This window comes from Carettochelys insculpta, chromosome 5 (assembly GCF_033958435.1).
Source record: "Carettochelys insculpta isolate YL-2023 chromosome 5, ASM3395843v1, whole genome shotgun sequence".
Lineage (NCBI taxonomy): Eukaryota > Metazoa > Chordata > Testudines > Carettochelyidae > Carettochelys > Carettochelys insculpta.
The window spans coordinates 26,486,211-26,505,281 of record NC_134141.1 but is presented as its reverse complement, the minus strand read 5'-3'; the positions used below and the strand labels follow the sequence as shown (position 1 = coordinate 26,505,281).

At 42.8% G+C, this 19,071-nt stretch overlaps 1 protein-coding gene across 1 annotated transcript in view; it reads right to left on the bottom strand.

The window, feature by feature from the left end:
* Nucleotides 1-13,109, bottom strand: part of DMRT1 (doublesex and mab-3 related transcription factor 1) — a 79,772-nt gene extending 66,663 nt beyond the window's left edge. Inside the window, exons 1-2 of the mRNA XM_074994084.1 lie at nucleotides 12,783-13,109; nucleotides 7,201-7,387 (exon numbers count right to left, since the gene is read on the bottom strand). Of these exons, the coding sequence (XP_074850185.1) occupies nucleotides 7,201-7,387; nucleotides 12,783-13,109 (514 nt within the window). The remainder of the gene's footprint in view (nucleotides 1-7,200; nucleotides 7,388-12,782) is intronic.
* Between the last annotated feature and the right edge of the window lie 5,962 nt (nucleotides 13,110-19,071).

Here is a 19,071-nt window from a genome sequence, read left to right as displayed (position 1 = left end):
ATCCCCCTGAAGTCAACAGGAGTCTTGCAACTGAGTTAACAGAATCAGGGTTTCCTCCCTTTTGTTCTCCTAGCTTTAGCCCCAGCTACATGCAGTTGGCTCTTCAAGTCCCCCTCTACAAACCGAATCTCACAGATTTCTTTGGCAAAGTTTTACAGCCACCACTGAGCTGATGCCAACCCTCATCCTTTTTCAACCAGGCTTGGGCTCCCTCTTGGAGAAAAATGTGGGTCAGTATCATAGCTGGACAAATTTTTAACATTTTCATTTAGTTCAAAATTTGAAATTTAACAAAAAGAAAAAGTAACAAGGAAAAAAACTGTTGATGTTCCTCTGAATCATTCACTCTTCTGGTTTTCTGGAGAGGATTTTGACTTTCAACATGGACAAAACTTGAAATTGGAATTTGAATGTAGAAAAAATGGGAGGGTGTATTTTTTTTAATTTGCTGCTTTCCCCTGTTCTCATTTACCCAGAGCTAGTCCATGTGTCTTCCACTAATAAAACCCATATTTTGATTCCTAATAGTTTTTCAAGAAACTCTGGTTCCAAGCTTGCAATATTGGTCCTTAGGAAATAGAGTACACTGAAGCAGATGAAATCACTAGAAATGTAGCTCTTGTGTACACATGAACCTAGTGAAATTCTAACAGAAAAGGAGGAAAAGAGGAAATTAAAAGGGTAAAGGAGAGATTTTTAAAGCAGCCTTAGAGACTTAAGCTCCAGGTTTCAATGGGAGTTAGGTATCTGAATGCCTTTCAGGATCCCATACAGATCACACTGAGTTCCAGTGAGAATTCAGTACATAACATTGGTGGGTCCTTTTGCAAGACTAAAACAAAATATTTCTGTATTTTCTAAATGGAAAACCTTTGGTAAAGAAGGGTTTTTTTTGCACGTTTCTATACCTTACTTGCCAAACATTTTGTACTTGTAGATACAAAACTTGTACCTGTATCTCATCTGGGATCTGCAAAAATGGTCTGAGAAAACGAAGATGATGCCCACAGCTTTACAGTTTTACAGCCCGCTTCCACAGTCATACCAAAATTTGTGTCTGTATCTGATACATGATTCACAAAAATGGTCCACAGATATTCACATCCACAGACGCAAATATCTGCAGTTACACAGTAGATATTCATAGGTTTGCAAGTCTATCTTTGTAAACACTTAAATGCTACTTTGCCAACGAACCAATAGTCAGATAACTACCTAACTATATGTAGATAAAACCTGACACTCCCCCAACACTCTTAATAAAGAGAGCTCCTACTAGTGAAATATAAAGAAAACACTTTTGTTTCCATAATTCATGATAAATGTATCAAAAGGAAAAATAACAATGAACTAAACCTTTAATTTCTTTAGTTCAGTGGCATTAACAAAGTGTCAGGTCTGTATTCCATCTGGATCTTTCCTTCTATTTCCTGGCCAGTTTACAGATTTTGTTACACCTATGTTCTATCTGAAATGAAACTGTAGTACTAATGAATATTTATATCAGAGTGGCACCCAGATGCCCCTAATCAGGGCCAGGGACTAGTCAGCTAGACGTTTTCAACCTTGAAGTTGCTTATTAAGTGCTAATATTGGTACATTTAACTTGATCTGAAGCAGTCATTACAGGGGCAAAGTGATGCCATGATTAAGGCCAGGTCTACACTAGACCGAAAAGTTGATCTAAGATATACAACTGCAGCTAGGACAATTGCGTAGCTGGAACTGATGCATCATCCTGCATGGATTTTTCTGGCCATCCACACAGAAGGAAGCTGATGGGAGAAACTTTCTTGTTGACCTCCCTTATTCCTCGCAAGAGTGAGTACCACCAGAGCGAACTGTAGACCCCCGATCGTTCAGTTTAGCACTCCTCCACTAGCTGCACTAAACTGAACCCGACATGATCAACCCTAAAGGAGTCAGTCTTGCGATAAATGTAGAGTATCAGAGGGGTAGCCGTGTTAGTCTGGATCTGTAACAGCAACGAAGGGTCCTGTGGAACCTTATAGACTAACAGAAAAGTTTTGAGCCTGAGCTCTCGTGAGCACAGACTGGACCAGCATCTGATGAAGTGAGTCTGTGCTCATGAAAGCTCAGGCTCAAAACTTTTCTGTTAGTCTATAAGGTGCCACAGGACCGATAAATGTAGACATTCTCAAGTTGTAGGAAATCTAACAGAGGTGAAGTCCACAATGTGTAAAGCTGCCGGGTGATAAGTGAGTGCAAACTTTAATATGCAAATAACTCTTGTGGGAGTCTCATTTGCATACAATGGGGGGAGCCAGAAAGTTGAAGTATCCTACAGCATCTTCTGGAGTCGTTCTCTCTCTCTCTCTACATTTATATATTTCTATCACTAATGTTTGCCGAAGAATAAAGCATAACTCTGGTCTCTCTCTCAAAAAAATGTATGTTATGCCCAGGCCTCCCAATTCGTGAAGGCATAATATGTGACAAAACCACAAAATGAGGGCAGTTGTTACATTTTTTTGCCCATGAAAATGCTGCATGCGAGTGGCTTTCTCTGCAACCTCCATTTCATGGCTCAGCATTTCTGATGTACATACAAGAAATGCAGGAATGTCACATGGGGACGGAAAGTAGATAACTCTGTGACCTTTCAAATGGCTTTTATTTCAGTCTCAATCACATCAGCTAAGCCCCTGAGACTCAACTCTGAATTTTACCCACTCAGTTTAATTGCTAAAACAAAACATTGCTCTAAATGCTCAGGATTTTTTTTTCTTTTGAGCAATAACAATATCTGTCCACTACAGTTATACTAGGTGCTATTTTTTCGGGAAACTTGCTCACTAACAATGAGATCTGCTTTCAGAAGTTCTGTATGTGTCCAGCCCAAATAGTTTCATTTGTCCCTGTGGTATTCCTGAAGATTGTCCTACGAACATACATGTTTCTTCTCCTTTTGATTCTGGAAGATAATAAGCACCTTTCAAACTCAACATTGTCACCAAGGCTGAAATGGCACTGGGAAGTTGTTGGTCCAGTGCCAAAACACAACATTCTTCCTCTTTTCCAAAAACTATGTGTCACAAGAGGTCTGTAAAATTGCTTCTGGTTTTTCAAGTTGTCATATTATTTCTGACCTGCCAATAAAAAGGCTACAATGAGGAAAGTCCTTCTCTTCCTGGCCCCCTCTATGATTTGTGTGACTCCATCACTCACTGCTCTGCTCACTGCAAACTGTGCATAGTGTGGCTAAGTTCCAAAGAAAAACTAGTAAGTCTTTAAAATCGATAGCTTGCATAAGGAATAGAAATATTACTGTCTATATGACCTCCCGTGTAGTACATACTAACGTCACAGTGAGAGTTTTGCCCTCACATCGTTCTCCTGGGTGCAGAGGTGGAAAAAGTCCTCAAAAAGTTACCTGAATAAAAGTGAAGCTGCTTTCACTTTTGGATACCTGAATGCAATCTAGATGTGACGTGTGCATGTGTGTGTGTGTCTGCTTTTTCCCGAGTAGTTTTCCAGAGGGACACCAGTGACTTGTGCTTAAGTACATTCCGCTACTCCCCAAGGAGCTGTACTTTTACTCAAGTAACTTTTGGGGGACTTTCTTCACCTCTGCCTGGCTGTCAATGGAAGCAGTTTGCCTCCAGTTCAGGACACGGTTGGACCCCATACGCATTGACTATCACTGCTGACGTCTGTTTTCCAAAGAGCTGTATCTGCATATAAACAAGGCCCTATGAAAGGTCAGGCCACAAGATGCAATGGAGAGCATATTGGACCGTACTCAGCAAACCCAGCTTCTGATCCTGGCTCTGACACTGACCTACCGAATGACCTTGGGCAAATCACTTCTTCAACATGTGTCTCAGTTGCCCCTTCAATCCTTTTCTGTCTCATCTATATCAAGTGGCCAGGGACTACTCCTTAATATGTATCTGTATTGCACTTAGCACAGGGGGGCCACTAACAAGGCTTTTGTCTTCAGGGAAGGGTTATGTGCAGTGGTGTTTTGGGCCATCTCCTGTGTCTCTGCTCCCTTTCCCCCCTTGAGATAGAACATCTAGAAGGTGCGTCACAGAGTGGGGGGGGTCACCAGGCCCTGCACCCCATCCTCAGTCAGACATGAGTCCCATTCAGCAGGTGGAACAGAAGGTTTATTAAACAACAGGGACACAGCGCAGAACAGACTTGTCAGCACAGAAACCAGAAGCAGTCAGTACAATGCATCTTGGGGAAAGGGGGCCCTGCCCTCTCCCCCCTCCCCGCTCCAGTCCACCAAGATGACTCTATTCCCCAACTGCCCAGTTCAAATTCAAACCAGCCAGGCCCATCCGCCAACATTTCTTCCCAGGGGAAAAAGTATCACCTGGTTGCCTAGGTTACACAGGCCATGGCCATTGGGTACATGTCAGACATCCTCACAACAAAATTCCCATTACCAGCTATGTGTTGATGTCGTGTCAAGGGAAACTGAGGATCTCACACGGAGTCACTACAGAACAGTAGGAAACACATGCAACACAACAAGGGAAATAAAACCCCCACAACCCCCACTTCACCACACGTTTCCACACAGATAAGTCCAAGTGACTCCTCAACCAACCCCTATCTCCTCCCTGCACATTCTTTGGGGAAGGGTTAGCCTGCAAGCTCCCTCCCTAAGACCAAGGAGATGAAGGGAACAATTTTGAATTCAAAGCCATTGGTGTGGGCTGCCTGCAGACGCCACCGGGCACTGCTCCATCAGCTATGTTCTATTCCTGTTTGCAAGGTTAGCTTTTCAACCCTAAGAGCCAAAGTCTTCATTTCTATTTTCAGTAAAAACTCTGATTCTGAGTCACAACATCACCACCTTGAAAACACGGCCATTTGCCAGACTGCTGTGAACCAACCCGCTTCTACCCCTGCCTTTCCTTTTAAGTAGCAAGGGGCAGAGTCTGATGAGCTCCCACTGCAGAGCCCTGACTGCTTGTCACTTTTCGTAGGGTCTGACTACACCATAGCTGGGATGGTGCTTCCCAGTGTGGATTGGTGGGCCAACATGTGCTAGCTCTCCTCAAGCCAGTACACTAAAAACAGCAATGTGGCCGCCCCTGTAGGTACCAGTTTGACCATGACCCCTCATTATGCTCCGTTCACATGGCACACTGGAAGGCTTCAAATTTTGGTCACTGGAATTGGATTCCTTAACTCTTTATTTTCAAAAGTAGAGATTTTCATTAGCACTGCCCCCTTTGTCTTCCTCTTCCTCTCCCTCTCCCCCAGTGCTCCCTGGTCCCATCTCCCTCCTTTCATCAAAAACCCAGATAACTCATTAAGCTTTCACTTGTGGGTAATATTAAGCAGATTAAACATAAGTGCAGGATACCAGAAAGTAGCATGGATTGCAAAGGGGAAAGATTCCCTGTAGCTCTCACACTAGGGCAGGCATCATCTTAACCATATAAAGAGCCACTGCAAAGAAAGTTTAATGTATATATGTTAATATAGACATATACACATGTGCATCTTTCTACCTGTATCTAAGGAAGAAAACACACAAATACATAATAACTGAGGATACCATCCATATCTAAAGGCCAAATTAGATGCACAAATCTATATCGGGGCAGCCATAAAGCCTAATTTTCAAAGGTGCTGAGCCAAGCTTTCAGTGACCTCTATCCGAGTAGGTGGGCACATAGTCTTAAAAATCAGACCCCTGGGCCTCAATTCTGAAAATATTTATGCACACCCTTAACTTGAAGCACATGAGTCGTCTCATCAAAGTAAATGGTGAAAACTGCATCCCACTGCAGTCCAGGGCACACCTCCCAATTAATTCATCTGGGCCAGTTCACTAATGTGACTATGCATGTGCTGAAATTAATTAGTCCTTTAATGAAATTTTAAAAATATTTCTACAGATTTTTAAATTGTCAATATTCGTACATTAATTTTTCTTAGTCCAGCATAAAGTTCTCCTGGATTCTTTTTTACAGACCTTTGCATTTTTGTAATATTGCCAACCGTGCTGAAGGCACGTTTTTTTATTATCATTTTTAAAAACTAAGATAAATACTCCATTGTATATCTGTGAATGATATTTCTGAACATTTTGCTGATCACAATATTATCTCATTTTTTGGATATATCTGAGAAACTTTTTTCATTCTTTTTTTCTGAATTGACCACAATCACTGTAAATAATTTTATAAAATGTTTTAATCCTTAACCTCCTTGATCCAGCACAAATAAAATCCAGTACTCCAAACAAATTTCTTTTTTGAGAGAGGGCTTGTGGTCAACCAAAAACTATCTTAACAGATTTGTCCAAATGAAAACAAAATCTTGTTTCTTAATTCTAACAAGCAACTTTTCCAAGCACAACCCAAAACAATGCCCTCTAACAGAAATCATGGCACTCCTATTCTGCGCATACAGTCCAGAAGGGTTGCCTGGTCAATGCAGGATACAGCAATCCCATTTGGCAGATGCTGGAACTAAGCTCTGAAATATACTGCACACTGCCAAAGTTGAGCTTTACTTTGCAGAATGGATGTTCTCCCTTTCACTAAATTTTTTTAAAAGTTGCTTTAGCTATGTTACAAAGTTAAACAAACAAAAATCCAGTTCCCCTTGTGTTCATTTGCGTTTTCTTCTCTCTTGCTTGGCACAAGAGCAGTGAAGCTGGTTTTACTTTCATTTATAATCATTTCCTATTTCTAATTATGTTAAACGATTGTATAAAGACAACGAATCAGATCCTCAGCGGGTGTAGATTAGTGTTGTCTTACTGAAGTCAAGGGAATGACACCCACGTACAGTAGCTATAGATGTGTCCCACACGGCTTCATTTTCAGTCACACTGTGAGAGAACTTTAAATCCTGGTTATGAATGGAAATGACTGCTTTAAGTTTGCAGACTTGTTTCACACCTACGCATATATATACAGTAGAAGAACTGGTGGGTGTTTTTGAAATTTCCATTTTGATTTCCATACTTTTTAAAAATGAAAAAAAAGAAAAAATGTTTGCTGATTTCTTCCTCTCCAGCCACCCCCTCCACACCCCTTGTCAATCTTCTCTCTACCGTAGTATTTTCCGTGGAAAGGGGAAAAAGAGGAAACACACAGCAGACCTATCTGCTACAACATGCATGCAAAACAAAAAGCCTCTCTGAAACCAGCTCTCCCCATCAGAGTGGCCAGGCCTCCCTCTCTCTTCCCTCCACTCCCTTACCTGCTAGGGTGCTGGATGCTGTTGTTGCAGTATTTGTTGAATGTGTCTGGCTGCTGCTTTCCAACAACAAACAGGAGTTGCCACCATTGTTCTCCTTCTTAACAAAGAGCTCAGGGGCACTGGGAAGAGGGATGGGATGGCTGATCCCCAGCTCTTCTTCTTGGGCCTGCTGCCTTCTCAATGCAACCTGGAAACAAGAATGATTATTCTGTATTTATTCCCTGGGTTGAGAATGAATGCAAGAGAAATTATTGGCTGGTGTAATAATTTCAGGACATGAAAGAAGGAAATAACATTCTGAGAGTCTAGAGGAGAAAGATGATATTAAAAATGGTGGGTCCAAGTTTACCTTCATTTGTATCCATGTTAGGTTCTGCAGGTAACATGAAACGCTCCTATATAATGCTATGGCCACACATAATACCTTCTGTTTCCACAGATACAGGAATGAAATACCCTTGGCTAAAATCTGGTCAAAGCGTCTACCCAGGGTCAGCAGCAATCTACTGAGATAGTCAGCCTGAGGCTAAGTCAGCAAGATTTTTCAAAATTGCTTTTTTACTTCTACGTGCTGGGTGGTCTGGGCACAGAGGGCAGATAATCTCCTGTGCTAATGTGACCGCCCAGAGGCAAACTTGAACCTGGGACCTCTACAGCTTAGTGCAGGTGCCTCTACAGTTTGAACTGAAAGTCAGCTGCTTCTCAACTTAGGCTGTAAAGGACTCTCATTCTTTCTCTGTGAAGTGGTCTAGGTCCCACTATGTGGAACACTGACCTACACATAGGTGTGTGGGTTACACTAATACACAGCCTCACACAGGCAAGGAACTGGGAAAACACCCACTTGCAGAGTAATTGCTGCAGCTTTTGGGGTGGTGGTCCCACAAGAACTGATCTCAGCAGATCCGTGCAGACAAGTGCTTAGAGGAGTAGTGCTCTTGGTCCTCCCTAGGCTGCTGCCCGAGACTCCCACCTAAGCAAGTTTTGTAGCACATAAGAAGAAAGCACAGAGGACAACAGGAGTCAGAGAGCTCATGGGAACATGGCTGCCGGGGGGTCCACAGATCAAGACATGCATGCAGTGAACCCCAGTCCATGCGTTCTATAGCCTGGACTCCCGCCTCATTCTGTAATAACCCTACCAACACACACAAAACCAGAAGTAACTCTGAGCTAACAAACTATTGTCTACATGAGCAAAACAGCATCAGGTCCTGTTAAACCAGCATCAAAGAGCTTTTACAAGTCTGGGCATGTTCACCACCACTTCAAAAAGAGAGGGCAGCTACACACCCTGCTACAGCAGTGGATCGCAACTTTTCCAGATTATTGTACTCCTTTCACAAGTCTGATTTGTCTTCCACATCCCAAGTTTCATCTCACTTAAAAACTACTCGCTTACAAAGTCATACATAAAATTATAATGGTCAAAGTATGGCATTCTTACTTTCTCCTTTTCATTACAGAATTATAAAATAAATCCATTGGCATATAAATACATTCTACTTACATTTCAGTTCATAGTATAAAGGGCAAGTCATTGCCTACATGAAATTTTAGTTTGCACTGATTTTGCTGAAGTTTTTGTAGCCTGTTGTAAAAGCAGGCAAATATCTAGATGAGTTCAATACTCCCTGGAAGCCTTCTGTTATGCAACCAGGGGTACGCATATTGTGGGGAAGCATACAGGACTCTAGGCTTTCGAATGGGTGCAGCTAAACACCATTTAACTGCCACTGCACACAAACACCCACTGTCTCTAAGAAGGCATTTACCTACATGGCATCAAAGTTTATAATCCCCTATGCTGGGATTTCCTATATAGTTGGCAGTTTAGTTCACCTTTGCATGTGAATTTTGGAAATCACCATCAAACTTCCAAGAAGGCACATAGTTTTTGAGACATGGCAATATAATTTATCTACACTCTTCCCCCTCCCTCAATGCTACTTGGAGCAATATTGTTTTTCTTTACTTTTGTAATCCCCAAAAAACAGCATTTTAATAGTGGTTCTTGTAACCAAAAAATATTCCAACAAAAGGTCTTGGAATTTCATTTCATCGAGCAGCAACCTAGCAGCTTTATGGTGCTTGAAGATCCCACTTGCTGAAAATGGGTCTTTGCAAAATATATTGGGAATGGTAGTACAGATTTTAAGGATCTTAACTCGTGTATTTTAAACACACTGAAATGGTATGTGGGAACATTCAACACTCCCTGGAAGCTCTGGATTAGGAAAGAACATCAGTCCCAAAGAAAGCCAGGCCCACTGTGTGTGTGTGTTGGGTGGTAGGAGGACGACAAAGGGTGAAACTGCTCCAGACCTGGAATTTCAAAGCGACCCAGAGCTCCAGCCACCACCATTGCTACTTAGGCAGTGGCAGGGCCTGAAGCTCTGGGCCCCTATGAATTGCTGCAGAAGCGCTGCTCTGGATGTGCACAGCTGACAGGGAGTGGAAAGAGAGGGCCAGCGCCAAAGTTGGAGCAGTGCTGAGAGCTGGCAGCTTTTGGCCTCACCCCTTTCTGTGCTTGGCCCCACCTCTTATGGGATGTGGAGCTGGGTCCCCTCCTACCATGCCCTAGAGCCTGCGCTGGCTGTTGGCACTGATTAAGGAACAAGAAAATCCAAGGCCCAGATACACACAGGTGGCAGGATGAAAGTCAGTAGCCTAAGTACCTTAGGGGATGGGGGCCTCTGTGCAGAAGGAGCTAATCATATTTCAGAAGCTACCCAGCAGCATGAGAAAAATCTACATAGAACCTGACACTTTTACAATTTCTAACCATTCTTTTTCTCAGGGTGTTACAACAGGACCTTTGCGTATTATGTCCACTGATGTTTAAAAAAAAAAAAAAGCACCTATAATTTTTCCAAAATAATCACTGCAGTATTCTAAATAAAACCTCCTAAAATAAAAAAAAAATACCTAAATCTTATTGGAGAAAAGCCTTAGTGAAGTCAATGGGAATACATGAACAGGCCCAAGAACAGGCACTGGGATGGGTCTCAACCCCAGCACTGCAAGGATTTAAAAATATGTAAACCAGCCATACACTTCAGTCACAGAGCAGGGAATGTTCATAGTTAATGTGGATTCTGGAAGTTCTCAGAATAAGTCACTTGCAGAATTGAGTCCATAGGTTTCAGCCCTGAAACATTTACTCACAAAAGTACACCACACAATGCTAGGAACTGATTGTAGTAAAACTGTACAAGTAAGCAGTGTAAGACAGTTCAGCCTCAAAGTCACAAAATCATGTTAATCCAAGAAGCCCTTACACACTCAGATTACTCACCAGTTTGCTGATTTCATGAGCACAGGTTTGCAGAACTGGATTCATATGGATCTAAGCTTGTAAATACATGTATAATTGAGATTTCAGTGGGACTACTCAAGCAGATAAAGTTACTCTCATGAAGGACTGTACCAAGCTTGGCTCATTAGCCATTATTAGTTTCAGTGCTGGAACAATCTGTATAGTTGTGGTGCTGAGAACCATTGAACCAACTGCCAACTCTGTATATAACGGAAATCCTTACAAGCCAGGATTTAGGGGATCCCTTTCCCCCACCCCTCTCCCCAACCACTAGCTCCAACACCTATGATTAGTTTCCAGATGTAAAGTTTAAAATTAGATCAACTCCAGTGCAGAAGACAACAAATGGCTAATATTTTTAAACACATAATTCAAGAGAAATAAGTTTTTAGAACACCACTAAAGTATTTTTTACTCTTAGGAACCATCCATAATACACTAAAAACAGAAAAATGAGAAAAACAAAGCACATCAAACTGAAAAACTATAACCCAGTCCTGCTTCCATCAGTCATTCAGTTGATCAGACCTCTAATTCATTTTAAGATGATTAACAATTGCTTACAACAGTGTCAATACCAGATGATCTTACATGGAGATTTTTTTAAAAAATTTGCAGATAGGATAAGTGAAGGTGTATTTTACAATAGAAAATACAACATTAATTTTTTTCCACTGGAGATCTTGCACCCTGAATGTCTTAATAGAATTTAAAGTTTACAAACATGTTTTATTTTTACTCATTTTTGAAAAGGAAATACATTCATCAATTATTCAAAATCTGATATATTAGTTATCCCCCACTTACTAATGCCAGTTCTGAATACTGCTGTGAGTGTGTAAATGAATGAGAATGTTTTTCTTTATAATTCTATATGAAATTTTTACAATATGTGATGTTCTTCAAGACCACATTTTCTGGGGACAGCAGCAAAGTAAAGCATTTTAAAGCATTTTTAAGGTTAAAAATGCTAATTATTTTGTTCTTTGTTTTTACACACTGTAATTCCAAAATTTAAAGAAACGGGGTTTTTTAGGTCATTGTTTTTGGAGTAAGCAAACCGTACTCTCTAATTCATTACATTGGTTAGAGTATTAAAGAAAACATGTATGATAGTAGATGTAAAAAACCAATTACATTTCATAAAACTATCATAGTAAACCAGCTACTCCAATCAACCCAGGTTAAACTCCCGAATCTGAAATCCATGTCTGTTTCAGGAGTGAGTAAAAGATGTGTTCCTTTTATGCTCCTTTCAGACATTTCCATCCACTTACAACAATATTTTACAGCTCGAAAACAAATTAACTATTTCCTTACACACGGTAAATTGAATACACAGATCAAACCCATGAGGAAATATGTGGTCATTTGTTAACAGGGAAAAAAACCACTCTGTGACAAGAATCTGTTTTTAAAATGTTTCAGTTTCTTTGGCAATTCTAAAGTAAAACACAAATGTTTCAGGGCTCCGGCATCACTTTACTGGGGTGTTTTGACTCAAACAGACCCACCTCCTCCTCAGAAGATTTCGCCTTTTTCTGTTGTAAACGTCAGTGAGACCTGATCCTCGCGAAAGGGAATGGACTACTGTATTACCTGCACAACTGTGATAGGCGGCTGTGTAGCTCTGCTTACACACTTCGCAATATACTGTAGACTTAGGTAAGTATCTGAGGTCACATCTTTAACGGTTTTTGGAAGTTCGCTTTCCAACCATACTCTGAACCCGGTGAACTAGACAGGAACAAGACAGCCCTCGCATATGCTCTTATTGGTACCAACCAAACATCGGACGGGGCTGAGGCTGCGAATTTAGGTAACTAAAAGGCTTAGCAGAGCAGGGCCCGTAGGTCGGTTGCCAAGGGTTTGAGATGAGGGTTGGTTTTTTTTTTAAACAAGCATGTACTTCAGTCCAGTAGTGGGGCGAGACGCGACTTACACAACGGCAAATGCTCCCGCAGTCTGTGTTTTAAGGGACAGTCTGGAAAGATGCAGACACCAGAGGAGACTGGGGGAAAGAGGCTTTGGAGAGCAGGGCGTGTTTGCTTGCGAGACCTTATCTTGTGACTACCGTCCAGCAGAACCTGTACACTGGGGAAGTGTAAGAGCTTTTAAAACCCTCTCACTGCGATTTCAGCTCCGCGTGCCCGTCCATTAACTGCCTTTCAGACAGGCAGTGCTAAGAAAGCCTAATTCCGCCAACCCCAGCCCCTCTGGAGTCACTCTGCCAGGCCTCCTCCCCACCTTATCCCCAGCTCACCTGGGCTGCCATCACCCGCTGCCGCTCGGCGATCAGGCTGCATTTTTTACACTGACAGTCCCGCCACATGCAGAACCTCTTGTGCCCTTTCAGGGGCGAGGAATAGCCATGATTCCTACATCGGGCACACTTGGGGAGACGAGGGGACTTCTTTCCCGAGGCGGCGGCGGCGGCTGGACCCAAGACCCCGGCAGCTCCTCCACCACCGGCCGGAGGTGCAGCAGCAGCTATCAGAGCGGCGGCTTTCCCAAAGCTGCCCATCTTACCCCCCTGGGCATGATGGTCCGAAGAAGCCGAGGGCTTGTTGAATGAGGAGTCATTGGGCATCGTCTCTGATCGGTTGGTTCGCCTGGACAGTTTGGGGCAGGGGGAAGGAGTTAATATTTCAAGGGCTGAGAGAAGAGAGGTTCGGCTATCAGCCAGTATCAGCCAGTCCCCGCTGCAACAGCAGCAGTGGCTGCGATGGGACCCAAATAAAAGAGTTGCCCCCTTCTCTCTTCGACGCTAGGCTGCAGCAGCAGCACGGAGGGTAACGCTGAGCAGCCCCTTTGCTGCTGGGTTTTGGCGGGCGGGTGCCAGCACGTTTGGAACATTGGCTACTTTTTTCAGAACGCTGGATACTTTTTGGAACGTTCCCCGGGAGCCGAGAGGGAACTAGGCAACCCCCGGCCTCTCCCTGCCGGCTCCACCCACTCCTTCCCGCCCAGCTGCTGCACCAAGGCCCAGGGCGCTCAGCAGGCGGGGGGTCGTGCTGCCTGTGCGCTCGGGCTTGGCATAAGTGGGCTCAGCTAAATCACGTGTTATTACGCAGAAATCCAGGAACTCACTTTGGAATACAGGGCAGCGGACTTCTGGGTAAGGCAGAGACTGCTGCAATTGCATTTTGCCCTCTTAAGGGCCACACGATAAAATACGAAGAGGTGGCGTGTTTATCACATCTCAGGGACTCCAGATGGGAGCTGCTTTTTCATCAGTATTTTTGCACCCACACCAGCTGCCTGGCACTCTCATCCTAAAACGAATCCCAAGCAAATGCAGCCCCCACCTAAGGATTCCCTTTATTGTGTTATAATAAGAGGTATAGAGAGACACACAGCCTGATTTAAAAGTATCCTCCACTCCATTTACAGGAATCACTGATATTAAAAACAAAAACAAAAAATAATTACATATAGTGATCAAAACCACTGGGATAAAAATCACTCCTGTATTAAGACTCTGCTTGTAAAAATGAGTTCATCTGGGATAGATGGAAATCTTGTAAACGGAGTGTGCTGATTTCACTGGAAATCGGGAGTCTAAGTATCTCTGTGCAGCTCGGACATACAGCAGAGCCTTGTTTTTCTTGTGCTGAAGGTACCCTCCCTCTTTTCCTTGAAGTCTCTCTTAAAAGCATAGTATTTCAGTTAATCTTCCATTACTAGTTGACAGGAATTCTGTCCCTTCTAACACAGGTCATCCTTATTTTGGAGTGTTAATCCTTCCAGATTAAAGTTATTTGTTGCATTCAGAAGGGCATGGTTTAAATTCAGAGAGGATGTCAAAAGTGGTATCATAAAATCTCTTGCACAATGATAGCGTGCATATCGTACAGAATGGCTGGCCTGTAACACTCCCCTGTTGGCCACAAATGGTATTGCAGCTTCCCCAGACTGCTATATGCCCTGACAAATTTCTCTGCACTCTCTCCCTGAACTCACCCGTCTTTCCCTACTGGTGAACTGGTTACAGGCAGTGTGGCCAATTTAGTTGTTTTCCAGCTACATCTCGTTGTTTAAAAAATTTCCTAAGGAAAAGTTCATTTAGTTATTGGTTGGAAATTTGAATTGAAATTGAAGCATTAATACACAATTTAAAAACATATAGAGTATATGAAAAATGCTTGTATCTGGAAAAGCATACTAGGTTTGAAAAGTATAAACAAAGACTAGCTTCCTCACACAGCTGTGTTTGTATGACAATGTTGGTACATTCACTGTTGACTACATCGGTCAATCTGATAATTTGAATTTGAGAATTTATTGATACTTGTAAATTATAATTTGAAATTATGTTTATTGGTGTTTTATGACATTTAAAATATGAGATAGAGTTAGTGCTGAATCACCTTGTGGATGAAACGTATAACGCTTACAATAACGAGGCAGCCACAATAAAACTCCTCATTTTTTATTGCAATGTTCTAAAAGTTAAAGAATATAGAAAAGGAATTAATATAATTTCTCATTCTTGAGACAACAGGATTAGTGTGTTTTAGTGACTTTGCTCCAGAATGCTAGATTTGTGACTGGTAAACTTATGTAAGTACAGGTTTCCTGGCTAGGGTGACCACGCTGCCCTATGGCAAATACGGGACACCAGCCTCTGGGGATGAGGGATCTGCTGTGGTATGTTAGGGCTCCTTGTCCACAGGGGCTGCTGCCCCATGGTGTGGCACTGTGGATGGGGACTGTGCAGCCTCCCAGCAGGGAGGTCCAGGGAATGCGGCAGCCACCCAGTGGCAGAGGTCTGTGGCAGCAGGGGCTGCTGAGCCGGGGAACAGGTCTGGAAGATGCTGATGAAGTGAGGGTCCCTCAGCTTCACAGAACACAGTGGAATGGAGTACATTCAGTCCCTTGCTGGGCTGAGTCCTAAAAGATCACTGAGACTCATCTTCTAAAGATGGTCCTTTATGCTGGGAGAGCAGCTGGAGAAATCCTGCATTGCTCTTGTCTATTCTGTCGTCGTTCTGTGGAAAAACTGACAGTCTTTGGGAAGAGACTGGTACAGAAAGCTCTTTTATCTGAAATGGCTATTGTGTTTTAATTTATATTTGGGCTCCGTATTGAATGAAGAATCTCGCTTATTTACCCTGGTTTAAAAAAACAAAACAGTCCCCACCCTCTATGTGCATGAATATAGTTCACTTGTTCTCACCTCCAGCTGGGTCAGAACATAACATCCAACATTCTAAACTGCTACAGAGGCAGGTGGACGTACAGTACGTCACTCACAGTGACCAATCTCTTACCAGCTCCTCACTGAATACTGAGGAAAAACCCAGGTGTTGGTCCCAGTCTTCATGGTGAATTCTCGGCTGAGGAACCACCTCATGTTGCATGATTATAGCTTCCTACAACAGCTGTGGTGATGTGGGATGGTGGAAGTGTTAGCCTGAGGGATGAGACTCCTGGGTAAAGGACCCAGGCTTTTCACAGCACTTGGACCTGGAGGTGGAAGAGATCAGAATGCCCATGAACTCGAGGTATCTTCAGAACAAGTGGAAGCAAAGCCCAGCCATATCAGCTCATATATGGTGTGTAAGGCAGGGAGATGATGCTCTAGACTATCTCCTCACCTGGAAAATCACTCACTGGGGACTGACTTTAATAATGGAAGTCCTTGTGCTCAGGAAGCACATGGACTACGTATGGTCCTGGCTGCTGTCAATGCTCACCTCCACACGGGCAGGGAAGAGATTTCGAAGAAGGCAGAGACAGCCACACCACATCCCCTTAAATGCTGGTGCAAACACACCATGCCCATAAGTACCTACTAGATGGCCTGGCTTGCTCCCAAATTGAAACATTGGTTACATACAGCAGTACAGCCAGCAATACACTCCAGCACCTATTTAATTCTCAATATAGTCTACATACAGAAGGAAACACTTGCGAGGCAAATTTATCTGAGGTGTTATTTTATCTTCTTAGACTGTAAATTCCCAGCCTCCCAGACTATGGATCTTTAGCTACTGCTGACAGGCACTGAACACATAATGCTGTGTCAGTTTGGCAGGACTCACTTTGGCATGCCATCAGCCTCTACAGCCTTGCTAGACCCAATTAGACCTCACAGGCACCCACCTCTGTAATTTGCCCTAAATCTCCTAGTTCCTGCCTGATCATAAAATTAGCAGAATAAAGATTCATATGGTTCTAATTCCATAACGACTACAGCATACATGTATCTTACTTATGCGACTAATCTCATCAAAGTCAATAGGACTACTCACAAGCCCTTTACTCACAAGCAGGTGTTTTGCAAGCTCAGAGCACATGACTGTAACACCCAACCCTACTGAAAATATACTTCAGTAAAAAGCCAGTAGGTGGCATAAATAGGACATGCTTTAAAAAAAAAAATCCTCATCTTTTGTACTGCACAGTGCCCGTCCCCTTTATACTCATTCATTTGTGGTTTTGAATCCTTAAGCTGAGCCTTCTTTAATTTATAAGGAAGCAAATGTTTGGTCAATGGGATCCCATTGCATGTACACCAAAACAAAACTCTACAGCCAGCGTTTTGTATTCCAAACAGGAAGGGGCTTTTTGCATGTGCTGGTAGAGGTCACTGGTACTGAATTTAGTGTACTTTCTGGAGGGAGACTTTTTACAGTAGCACAACAGGTTTCACAAACAAATTGTATTTAGTATCCAGTGCTTCTTTAACAAGAAAAGCGACTCCAGATTCAAACCCTTCTACTCAGATTGCCTTCATTTCAGGGGAGTTCAGATTCACACCCAACATTGGCCCCTTTTTGAGATGGGTTTTGGAATGTTTGTGTGTGTTTTTAAGGACTGTAGTGTACAACTCAAGGCCAATTACAATTAAGGCCAATGACCTCATTATGTTCTCACCAAAGTCAATGGGGTAGGCCTCTAATTCTTTCTAACAGTCCTTTCCTCCAGCCTACAACATGGCAAAGAGGTCCATTCTTACTATTTTGAACAGTGGTGCTTCTATGTTACACTTTAACAATTTCCACTTATAATGTACTTGTACACTCCCACCCCCCACCCCCAGACTCCCAGAAACTAGTTTTTTCCCAATTAGCGGAGAAGGCAAAGTATCATGGTTGTGTTTCTGAGGGCAGCTGTTTGTTATAGACCAAGTTGTGACTGCCCCTTACAGCATGGGCCAGAAGATGGAAGGGACTATGCTAGGAGTCTCAGCCTTCTTTTTATGTGTTGTACACAAGAGCCAGGCATAATCACAATCTCAGTGCTCAGAGGTGGATGGGGCTATTCCCTCCATTGTGGCTGGGAATGAATACCATCCCAAAGCATGGGGGCAAGGGCAGGGGTATATCAGTGTGCTGTATTGTCTGCCAACCCTTAGCTGAGGCCTGACACAGCAAGGGAAGTATTCGGCACCCCGAATGGACACAGAAGCAGGCAGTGTCAGCTCAAACACCAACAGAACTGGCTTTCAGCACCAGTCCCAGCACTGCTTCATGTAGGGAGTTGAGGCATCAATAACTCCACATACACTGCTTGTAAAAGAAACCACTGGAAGTATCCATATGAGTAAACATGCATTAGTTGGGCGGGTAGATGTGGGTTAGTAGGACCCCAGAGATCAAGTGTCTATTACAGGCTGAACCTCTCCAGTCTGGCACCCTTGGGACCTGACTGGTGCCAAACCAGAGAATTTGCTGAACAGCAGGAGGTCAATATTGTCTAGCAGTATTACCAGCAGGTCCACTTCTTACTGGGCTCTTAGGTTATGTCTATATTAAACATAGAAGTTGACTACTGATACACAATTTTAGCTAATTGGCTAATTTTAGCCAACTGTGTAGCTAAACTCGACTTAACAGTGGTCAACATCAATGTCTGTGTGTATGGAAGAAGGTCGATGGGAGCATTTCTCCCATTGATCTTCCTTAAAACTCTCCACTCATGAGGAGTTCTGGGGTTGACTTTGACTCTGGAAAATTTTGTTTGGCTCATGCACGAAATAAAACCCCAGATCGGCCCTAAGTGGGTCAATTGTCCATGGCAGTACAGAGCTAGCCTTAGGGATAAATTACAGCTAAGTAACAGACAAGACTGGTGGCTGTAAGCAAGATTCATGGGACCATGGGAAATTAGGTCACACCCATGATAAGTAGTCGTCTGGCTAACTAAAATCATGATGGATTACATATGTTTCCGGATGAAAGAGTGCCAGACTAGAGGGGTTCAACCTGTATTTGGATTAAGTTAAAAATGTTTTCAAAACAATTCAGTAAGTGCCTATCTGTAAAGAGTCCCTTTGGGGGTATGAACCTGGTCAAGAAAATCAGGCAGTAGAAGCAAACAAAAAGAAATTGGAAACAAAAGTGAATCAGCCCACTTGTGCTGCCTAAAAGGCAAAAAGTCCATACATGATTTGCAAATTTGGTGAAGCAAATTAACATCTAGAATGTGTATGACTATTTCAATTTCTTAAAAGTGTCCAATGGGATTGTTATAAATAGTAACAGACAGGAGGGGGAAAGATGGAAAAGGACACTTTTATCCCTCTGAAGAACCAAAGTCTGCTT